Raw genomic sequence first — 11206 nt, 5'->3', positions numbered from 1 at the left:
GTTATATATTTATACATTTATTTCCAATAATGATAGGTTTGGTCCTCCATACATTTTTGCTTCTATTTTTAATTTAAAATAGGTTTCCATTCTCGGCAGGTTTCTAAGGTTCTTCTTCTACATATTAAAAAAAGGTTGTTAAACATCTGATTGTTCTTTTGAGGCCCTCAAGGTGGCGCTCGCAGCCAATGGGTTAAGAATCTCTGATAAAAGGGGACGGACATAGTTTAGCTCTACACCACAATAAAGTGACAAAAGCTATGACTACAAGCGCATAATTCTTTTGTCGAATTGAAATGTACTTGAATTAAATAATCCGAATGTATCGCTCATATGGGCAGAAAATTAATTAATCCGATCATGATGAGCATTTACATGAATATAAGTACTGACGTGCAGAAATGTAAACTTTCCCTAAAAAAAAAACTAAGAAGAAAAAGTTCTACTTCAATGATGAACATAAAGAAATGTTTTGTCTTCTGAGTGCCAAGAATGGACAGCGCTGCTGGAAACTATAGCGCTGCTGCCCCTCCCTCCACACAAGACCAGAGACCAGCGAATCATCTGGTTGATATTGGGCGTACATGTAGTCAGGTCAGTTTACCACAACCAGAATATTATGATCAGATTACATGTTTATATGCACGCCGTTCTGATTATCAACCAACATAAACCACCCCTCTAATTCGGATTACAAATTCATTAGGGATGGGTACCTTTGACATTTGAATCGATTCGGTACCAATATCCGGTCCCTGGGAATCGGTACCGGTACTTAACGGTACCAATTTTTGGTACTTTGTCGGTGTGTTTTTTTTTATAATAAACTTTTTTTTTCATATTCATACATAAAATTAACAAATACAAAGACAACATCCAGCTCTTTGTATTGTAACATCAGCTGTGTAACTTATTTCCTTAAAGTGAAAACTCTTGAAAACAACTAACGTAGTGTTTTCTTATTGCACAAATTAAAATCCAGCTCCACGTATTTCTATTGATGTCATTTCTCCGCTAGAAAAATTGTGTGATGGAGGTCCATGGAAGGCAAATAAGTTTAAATCAAATAAGCAAAAGAGGATGGAGTTAAAATAAATAAAAAGTATTCAAGCTACGTTTTGAGCATCCAAAACGCGTCCAACACTTCAAGCTGGCTGCTTGTGCTCTTTCAGGTCAGACGCGTTCGGACTGTCGGGAAGCACCTCTGTTGTTTTCCTCTGCTGGTCTCTGTTTAATGGCAGATGAAATAAAGAAAATCGCTGTACTTTATTTACTTTGAGCAAGCAAACGTCGAGCTCACAAGATAATTAATCCACCAGATAATTCAGAGGCGATCTGTTCGGCGACTTTACTCCAGGAGCTGCGAGGCTCACACGTTCAAGCTTCGTTCAGACCGAGCTCTGTTTACTGAATCAGCAGCTGCTGACGTCATTACGCTCTTGCGCGATGCTGCGTTCATGAAAAGCATGGAAAACTCACCACTCTTACGCCAATACGGTCGCAATGCTGCGTTCAGGACAAGCATGGAAAACTCACCACTCTTACGCCAATACGGTCGCAATGATGCGTTTAGGTACCGAAACATGGTACCGTTTCATGTTACGTGAATAGGTTCTCGGTNAAGCATGGAAAACTCACCACTCTTACGCCAATACGGTCGCAATGATGCGTTTAGGTACCGAAACATGGTACCGTTTCATGTTACGTGAATAGGTTCTCGGTAGTACCGACAAAATTCAGTCTGTACTTAAAAAATTAACGAATTCGGTACCCATCCCTAATTCCARTTGAGCCGAATCAGATCAGAATATTCCGATAAGGGTTCTTACATGACGCTTTTTTATTCCCATTGACCGTTTATTCCAGTTACTTATGTTTATGTAAACACAGCTTACTGTATGTTACTTTTAGCTGTTACGAAAACACTGCATTTATCAAAACTAATTTTGACTTTACRTCATCTAAACGCCTTGAAATTGGCCTCTGCRTCTTTAAGAACCTCCTACCATTTCAGACTCTCCCACTTCAGCACATCTTCACAACAGTGATTCTGATTTCCCTGATGTCTGTACCTGTCTGAAGCGTTTCAGGTGGAGGATGAGGATGTCTGGCAGCGTCCACAGACTAAGCTTGATGCTGCCCTGCTGAAGCTGCTTACAGTGTGGACATCGCCACGCGTCATCAGGGGCGAGCTGAAATGACATTTAAAAGGATCATAATTAACTACATTAAATGTACACTTCCACACAACTTTAAATTCTGTTGTCTGGTTGCTTCAGCCTACCTGCTCTTCTTTGGTGTATAGCTGCAAACACTGGGCCAGCGTGCAGGTCTGGGGCTGCAGATGCTGCTCCTTCACTTGTCGGACACTCTCGGCGTCCGGGATGTACTCGTCCTCAGTTCTTTTGAACAGACTGTGGGTGTGACGCAGCACAAGTCACAGAGGGAGAACACAGATCGGTCATTAGGTGGACCACCTTACACATCTGCTCTGAGCRTAACGAGCAGCTCGTCTGAGTTTATTACTTACTAGTCTTTTGTCTCTTTGTCCCATTCTACTACRATTTTGACATGAGGTGGGCCTCCTGGGCCGCAGGACTTGAATGCTCTGTTATCAATCATAACAAGAGTATAGTTGTTATTTGAAACGGTCAAGTAAGAAGGAAATGTGACAATGAAAAATAATTTTAGGCTACAAAGGAGGAAATGTTTTAAGGGTTGAACAGYAGAGTTGAGTATGTGGGTTGCACCCATAAAAACATGCCAAAACCTCTCTGCCAATGCCAAAAGACTTACTCTGCTATTGACTCTTGCTTTAAGCTTCTAACACCCACCTGATTTGTGCCTCGTGATCAAACAGTGCTGCTCCCATATCACCACAGTCTGAGACCAAAATATATCCTCCAAGATCACAATGCTTATTTGCACAGAGCAGGATTTATCAGAGACTACCTTCAGTATGTGGTAGTAGAGAGGAGGGAATGGCCTGCCTGCAGTCCTGACCTCAACCCCATCAAACACCTGTGGGATCAGCTTCAGTGTGCAGTGCAGTGCAGTTTTTTTCTTTTCTTTTTCCAGAGCACCACATTGGCTGACTTACAGCAAATGCTGTTTCAAAAATGTTATGCCATTCCACAGCAGTACATGACCAAGTTTTGTACAAGTCAAGTTGTTCCGATTGTCTGTAATTTACACGGCTTTACCGCCATTTTGCAGGTATACAGATGTAAAGAGCAATCTCACCGATTTTTTTTTAAATCTCATGGATTTTTTCAAAAGTTCAAATTCAAATTAATTTTACATCTCAGAGCCTGTAGGACGTAAAAGACAATAACAGATAAAATTATATAAACATCTCATAACCTGCTCTGCCCCTAGAAATAAGTAGAAATAAGTTCAACCTCTCCTCTCCTTGGGCTGCCACCTTATCGTGGTGGAGGGGTTTGAGTGTCCCAATGATCCTAGGAGCTATGCTGTCTGGGGCTTTATGCCCCTGGTAGGGTCACCCAAGGCAGGCAGGTCCTAGGTGAGGAACCAGACAAAGCGCAGCCTGAAGACCCCTTATGATGAACAATAACTTTGGATCTGACGTTCCCTTGCCTGGACGCGGGTCACCGGGGCCCCCCTCTGGAGCCAGGCCTGGAGGTGGGGCACGATGGCGAGCCTTGGAGTTCCCCCGGAGGAGCTGGAAGAAGTGGCTGGGGAAAGAGAGGTCTGGGCCTCCCTTCTGAAGCTGCTGCCCCTGCGACCTGACTTCGGATAAGCGGAAGAAAATGGATGGATGGATGGAAGTTCCACCTCTCCCCGTCCTCCTTTCCCTGTTCCTCTCTGCTGCAGCCATTGTTATCGCCACCCTACGTTCAGTCTGTCGCCGCAGCCGACTGTCCTATTGAAAATGATAGATTTCTGAGGGTYGAGATATAGGTAAACGTCCGAATGGTTTGACATATAGGAAGCTGGTGAGGAAGAGGAGCCAAACTGTTGTGGCTGTCTATGGTTCTCCTACATGCTACCCCTGTTTTATTTTTTTAATGAATAAATTTACAATATCTTGTTTTCATAAACTTCAGTCATTCAGTTAAATAAATAATACCAAATGAGACAATATTTGAGTGTTCTATTTGGCATTGACAGACAAAAAAAACTAGCAAGTTTTTCAATGGCCCAGCCTACATAGCCTGCTGCTGAACAAAAGACGATGCTGTTAGAGGAAATTATAAATAAATTTAAAAAAATTTAAATAAGCCATTACACCTATCTGGAGATACAGTATTAAAACATTAATAGTTCTGAAGTCAAACTATTGGACCTTAGTATTCTGCAAATGAATTTTAAAAGGATTTATATTGTTGCAGTTTATGTGAGGTAACACTGCCCTCTTGTGGTCCAATGAGGCATTACCTCTCCACAGAGGGATGGCAGAGAGGTTGCTCCTCCTGAGGCAACAGATACGTGATGCCAACCACTCCTACAACACGCAAAGTGAAGGGCCCCACCTACAGGCCGTCACAGAGAAGACATTATTCAACTCAGCTGGYAAACAGAACAAGAAGCTATCACAAACTGAAGCTTTGGAGCGCTGATAAGGTGACGTATACCTGCACAAAGACACCAGGACGCAATAAATGCTTCATCTTCTCCAAGATCTCTGTCTGCAGAATATCCCACGTCACTGTACGCTCCAAATAGAGAATAAATGGATTCCCAAACCTGCAGGAATGACAAAAACAGAATTTTTTTAAAATGTTCAAAGATTTAATATCATATTGGTTGCTGTTCAGGTGACGTACCTGCGTCCCTGCTGTCCAGCGCAGGCTCTATTGCACACCAGCAGCACAATCTTCTCAGCCTGCCCGCTGTTCTTATTGGGACTCTGAGGCGGTGTTGTCGGCTCCTGGATCTGTGCGGCTATCCTGTTATTGTCTGTGCCGTACTTCAGGTTGTTCTGATTGAGATTTGCATGTGGACTTCCTGACACAAACAAGCAAACAAAAACAGCACGTGTAGCAGCTTTCTGACAACTTCCTGCCATAAAAGAAAATGAAAACCCAAAGGGGGGGGGATTAAAAATTAAAAACATGTACCGCCTCGCTTTGACCGGATCTGCTCGGGCCTGAACAGCTCGGGCGTCTCGAAGGCGAAGATGGAGTCGCTCTCCTGAATGATCTCGAGGTCTTCGTCGTCATCGCAGAAGGAGCGGTGAAAGCCGTCGAAGTACATTTCGGTGAGGACGATCTGCACGGAGACGGCAAACAAAGAAACAAACACCGTGTGGGCTGACTGGGGGCTCACAAATTAGTCACGCACAAAGTATGAACGCTGACGAGAGGTGGCGGAAGAAGGAGCGGCGCAGCAAAAGCATCTGAGAACATCTAGTCCATCACTCTTTATCAAGCCTCTCATTTCTGACAGCAGCGTGAGGCGGCACCTGTTCTGCGGGGATTTTGGTCTCTTGCGCCACAGCTCGTCTCAACCTGGACACGGTGCCCGAGAGAGGCACCGCCACCCCGACTCTCATACAGTGTGAGCACTTTCCCTGGTACACCACCGTCACATACAGAGGTCTGAAAAACACAAACACACTGTCGTTATTTGGACTGCTTTTGTTTTTCCTAACAAAGCCTCTGTTGACGTCCCCAAAAATAGACAACGGCATCTAATTATAGCTTCGTCCTCTCACACGTTTGTTGGATCTGACACTTCTTTTGTAGCCAGGTTCATCTTACGAGAACTTGTTTTCTTTTTTTTGGTTTTGTTTTTTTTTAACGGGGGTGGAGGGTTTTTTGTCTTACTGATGAGCGGGAGCTAGAGTCACCTTACCGGGTGTGAGGTACTGGGATTGGCAGTGAGATGCAGAGGAAAGGATCAAATGTGTTGCTCTGTTTCTGGCAGTGAGGACAGGTCAGGGAGGACCTAAACACACAAACAAGGACCAGACATTAACTGAATGGAACTTTGTTAATGTGGTGCTGTAAGATAACTTTGGACAAAAGATTCTACGTGAAGCATAATCAGGGCTGCTACTATACATAAAAACTAACTTTAAAAAGGACATATCTTGCTTTTAAAGTGAGGGGTATTATGTGTTTTCCAGGCACATAGTTCAGTTCTATACCTCAGTTAAGTAACTATGTTACCTTCAGTTGTTATGAAAATGCTGTATATTACAAAATTAAATTTGACTTTGCATCATAGCCTACCTAAACACGTTGAAATTGGCCTCTGTCTTTTCAAGATCCTACCATTTCCGACACTCCCACTTCAACACATCTTCACAACAGTGCTTCATGTGGTTTACGATCCTTCTAAGCGTTGGATTTTGTTGTTAAAAAAGAAGCAACATTAYATAAAATCGGTTTGGAAAATTGCAACTCAGGATACAGTTGAACCTTACCCTGGTGATCCCATGTTGGACACAGAAAGTATGTTTTCTAAAGAACCGGAGGGAGCAGAGGCTCTTCCAAGACGTTTCAGTACTTGTCCTCTCATACATATGTTAAGCTACTGGTTGCAAAGAAACTATAAATACAGATCATTATGAATTYTTTGTTTTTAAATCCTTCACACCGCACCCCCTGCTCCAACCTATTCGGCCATTTACAGTATGTAATTTTATAGCAGAGACACGATGATCTAGCAGCACAGAAACTTTTTATTTCACAAACTGATTAAAAGATGTCAACAACAGAAAACTTGTCCATCCAATCTTACACRTTCGAGCCAGAGTSYGACCCAKAGCCAGAGGAGAATGAACCTGCAGAACCGTGGATTCATGAGGTTGATAAGCCAGAAGYTCATGACCTTGTTAAGCAGTTCCACAGTAAACATTGTGACGTTACAGTCCAAAAAGAATAATAGAAAATAGATCAAACTGAACGGACTGAAAACCATGAGCCAAACAGAATATAAAAATGTCCTGATGCATCTCAGTAATCCAGGTAAAAATCAAAAAGAAAAMAATTGTATAGGTCTTCTGGGACGGGTTCTTCTCTAATGAAAGAACCCGTCCTGACCAACAAAGAATATAAAAATRTCTACACAGGACTGGGAGAGACTAAAATCAACATTTCAGCACTACTAGAGACTACACAACGAAATGTATTTAAGGGATTAAAAAAGGTAGATTTTGCATGATATGTCCCCTTTAAGAAAGGTGGTAAAAAGCACCAAGTTTAAAAGAAAAATACAGATTTCTAAGTCAAAATCAGATGTTGGTATACTGATAAAAAGTAAAAATTCATGCTATTGTTATAAAATCATCACATTGAGCTCTTAAGGTCATATTRTTAGCAGCATTTTAACTAGGAGTGATCATTTCACCTGTATTGTGCCTGAAACAGCTCCTGAACAAAAGAGCCAGGTGCTGGTAGCGGAGATCCTTCAGGAACCGGTTCCTCCTCGACTGGAGGCTGATGAAACAAGGCAACAAGTTATTCAACAATATATATATTATATTAAACTGATAAGTTGGGCAACACAAAAGGGACAATATTTAGGTTAAAAAAATATATATATATAAATATACACCTTAATGGGTGGTCTGATRTCGGGGTGGACGATTTGGTTGAGGTCTTCGTGCACTCGGTCGAGCAGCCAGAGCAGGAACTCCTGGGCATCGTGCTGGGAGTTTCCTCTGAACTGAAGGGCGCTCTTTGACACCACATTCTGCGACCGACATCAGAAGGGTTTTAGRGATTTGCACCACATATTGATTTGTTGGTCTGTGAGTGCCACTTGTGTCTTTTTTTGTTGTTTTTTTTTGTTTTTTTTTACAGTGTCTAAATCAAAAAATGTTCCTTGTGTCAGAAGGATGATAACCAGCGCGGAGACGCACGCTTCACCTTAACCTAGGAGCTGCTGATCTGTTTGTTTTCTGCAGAGCTGCTCAGGCTGGCAGCTGGGAGGGAAGTCACCTCTGCTCACACTGACGATCRAATGTCAGGGATATGAAGGGTTTATCTGCCCTGTTGGATAAACCCTCCCATTTTAGAGGTTTAATAAAAAAAACAGCCCCAGGATGTTGTTTATAACGAAATGTCTGTGGGTGAGTATTTTTTTGAGTCTTTATGAAATAGGACACCTTGATAAAAATTGTTATTTATCAACTATTGTGCTGTGTTAAAATTATTAAACTAATTTTTCGGAGAATTTGTGAATTAAATATTCACGCTGGAGTTAGATTTGATTAGTCAGGTGATTAATTATGCCAGTTAYTGTCTTATTTTAAATAATCAGCGTCAAACACAACAAGAGATGACACTAAACKGAATAAAAGGATTGATCAAATCGAACTTGTATTAAATCAGTCTYAGAACACAGATTATGAAGAGCAGAAGTCTTCCTCTAACCTAGGCTAAAGGCTATTCAAAGAAGGCCCTTTTTTCTATTTTTAAGTCTTTTTCAAAAATATCATACTATATTAAAATAAACTAGGGGTGCCCAGATACCTGTTATTCTCAAACCAAATAAAAGTACTTCMGCTTGGGTACTCGCTGATACTGATACTTCCTTATAGGCCTACAGCCTCTCTGACTGGCTAAAATCAAATATACAGCATATGTACTGTTGCAACATTTTTAAATAAATAAAAATAACAAAAAAAAATTCTTTCAACTTTTATGGATTTCTTAAACATGGAAGAGGCGAACTTTTAACTTGAAATGTAAACTGTAAAACATTCACTATCCCAGTACCAATATTGGTATTGGTACTGGTTAGTATCTGGGCATTTTGTACGAATGTAAAAATGCTGGTATCGGAACAACATTACGAGAAGCCTTAGCATTTAAAGGGCATAGTCATCRATTTCCTTTGCTCCATTTTTACTTTCAGCATCTCTTCAAGAAAACATAACTTTTTATYCCCCTTCTTCCATTGACCATTAAGGTTTTTCAAAATAAAACTGACTTTTAGGTTTTTATTTCTAGGAAATATTGAATGGCAATTTGGTAGAAATTGCAGTGTGTGGATATCTATAACATGGCCTTCAGAGGGGCCAAAACCATAAAGAGAACATTCTTATAACAAATAATTGAATTATATAATTAGTATAAAATTACTGTATATGTATTGATAATTGTTTTTGTTCCTGTGGTACTGTGTATTAAACATGATGTTTTGAAAAGCAATGGTTTTTAGCCTCAACAGTCCCATAAGCATCATGCACACATTCAGCATATCTCACACTGTTGAGAATATATCCATTCAGTTGTTTGGATTTTGGCTGGCAACTGATGTCGGAAAATAGACAGAAATAGTAACACTGAAAAAAAAAGCTAAATAGTCCTGTTTAGTTCAGCTTTTGTTGTAGGGTTTTTTGAACTTTTAAAAATAGAATATGAAACAAGATAAAAAAAGTTAAAAAGGAACTCTTATCTGATGTTTTTTTTTTTTTTTGACTGACAAAATCAGACTTAAAAAACCTGAGTCAGTTTCTGAACACTGTGTCTATATGATTTTTTTTTCCTATAACATAAGTCTAACCTTTTATAGTTTTGATCCCCTGGCAACTTCAAATTCAAATGATGCTGCACCAACTGGAGCTACAGTTTTACGTTTAAAAACAACTCAGACAACTTAGAAAAAAGCTCTGCCCTTTGCTCCGTTTCCTTCCTTCAAATTAACATCAGAAGTTGTACATTTAATGAAGAGTCAAATACAAACGAAAATCTATAACACGACAAAAACAAAAAATGTGCTGTCCTCTCCCCAGCCACTTCTTCCAGCTCCTCCGGGGGAACTCCAAGGCGTTCCCAGGCCAGCCGAGAGACATAGTCCCTCCAGCGCGTCCTGGATCTTCCTCTGGGCCTCCTCCCGGTGGGACGTGCCCGGAACACCTCACCAGGGAGGCGTCCAGAAGGCATCCTAACCAGATGCCCGAGCCACCTYAACTGGCTCCTCTCGACGTGGAGGAGCAGTGGCTCCACTCTGAGTCCCTCCCGGATGACCGAGCTTCTCACCCTATSTCTAAGGGAAATATTTGTAAATATTTTATTTGTCATTAAATATGTCATTCACAGAATAGCAGAAATAACTATTCATTTAGGAAAGAACCAACACTGAAGCCTATAAACCTACAGTAGATTTATAAAGGACAGAAGGTATCATGTAACTCCAACTGACCTGCTGACTACTACATCAGACAAACAAGATAAACCTCAGTCTGAGCGTGTTTTGCTGTTTGTGCTGTTTTGAACCATCAGGTTGGAGACTATAGATCTCTTCAAGGGTTTTTTTGGATCCCAGCAAGATGACCCCACTACCATAAAAACCCAGCCAAGAGTGCAATTTATTATTTTACCTTTGTTTAACCAAGCAAATTCTATTGAAACCATAGATCTCTTTTGCAAGAGARGTCTAAATCTAAAGGTAATCGAACATGTTCTTGGTCTGTGGGAGGAAACCAGAGTACCCGAATCCTCAAGAAGAACAGAAAACATGTTTAATAAAAACTAATGGCGTAGCAGTATTACGACTTTCACTGCAGGTTCTCCAAGTTTATGGTGAGCCAACCATAGGCTGTGTAGAGCAGTAGTAGTACAGGGCAGTGAATTTGAATATCTGAAGTCCAGCTAAAATGTGCAAAAAACCTTTGGCCACCCTTTGCACAAAGGTCTAACTTCAYCACTGCTACAACCCCTAATTCTTGAAGTGCTGCATCTGTTTTTACCATCGTAGTTTATTTTGAAAGTGTTCTAAAGTGGAAACAGTCAGGGGTGAGCTCAGCTTTACTGCCAGTTCATTCAGTGTTGATGCATTAAACTAGTAAACATGAATATGCCGTGAAATTCTTGGGAGTGGGTGGTGGTCTTGCTGGCGGGTGTGTGTTTGTGTCTTGGATGAYGGTAGGGGAAACACTGAAATATAAAGATACCTGATTCACAAAATTCAGAGTAGCACAAGTCTGGGTTTTTTTCAGCTACAGGACTGAGTGAACACTTCAGTCATCTTTGAAGCAAAAAGCCTGAAACAGGCAATGGTCCTAAATCATAAAGTGGCAGCTGATTAGCTCTCCTTAAGACTTTGCTTTTAATACCCAGATATTTAATATTTCCTAACTGTAGTTGTGTGTTTAAAGAATTGTTAAAAACACAGTTAATTGGAAGAACTGTAGATTTTAACCAATTTATAGAGTAGTCAGAAACTTTTGAAAAAGAAATTATTAATTCAATAACTTTAGAGAATGAATTTTCCGAGTGCGTAAGGA

General features: G+C 40.8%; 1 protein-coding gene across 2 annotated transcripts in view; it reads right to left on the bottom strand.

Annotated features, from left to right (window-relative positions):
- LOC106517417 (ubiquitin carboxyl-terminal hydrolase 31) overlaps nt 1-11206 on the bottom strand; it is a 22984-nt gene that overhangs the window by 8805 nt on the left and 2973 nt on the right. For both annotated transcript variants that reach the window (XM_014008241.1, XM_014008242.1), the window contains 11 exons: nt 7528-7665; nt 7321-7409; nt 5821-5913; nt 5429-5564; nt 5085-5235; nt 4791-4971; nt 4599-4710; nt 4402-4496; nt 2531-2608; nt 2285-2414; nt 2073-2192 (listed from right to left, as the gene is read on the bottom strand). In XM_014008241.1, coding sequence (XP_013863695.1) covers nt 2073-2192; nt 2285-2414; nt 2531-2608; nt 4402-4496; nt 4599-4710; nt 4791-4971; nt 5085-5235; nt 5429-5564; nt 5821-5913; nt 7321-7409; nt 7528-7665 — 1323 coding nt within the window. The remainder of the gene's footprint in view (nt 1-2072; nt 2193-2284; nt 2415-2530; nt 2609-4401; nt 4497-4598; nt 4711-4790; nt 4972-5084; nt 5236-5428; nt 5565-5820; nt 5914-7320; nt 7410-7527; nt 7666-11206) is intronic.

The sequence above is a fragment of the Austrofundulus limnaeus genome, unplaced genomic scaffold (genome assembly GCF_001266775.1).
Source record: "Austrofundulus limnaeus strain Quisiro unplaced genomic scaffold, Austrofundulus_limnaeus-1.0 Scaffold48, whole genome shotgun sequence".
NCBI lineage: Eukaryota > Metazoa > Chordata > Actinopteri > Cyprinodontiformes > Rivulidae > Austrofundulus > Austrofundulus limnaeus.
Note: the sequence above shows the minus strand (reverse complement) of the source record. Positions and strands in the feature narration are given on the sequence as shown.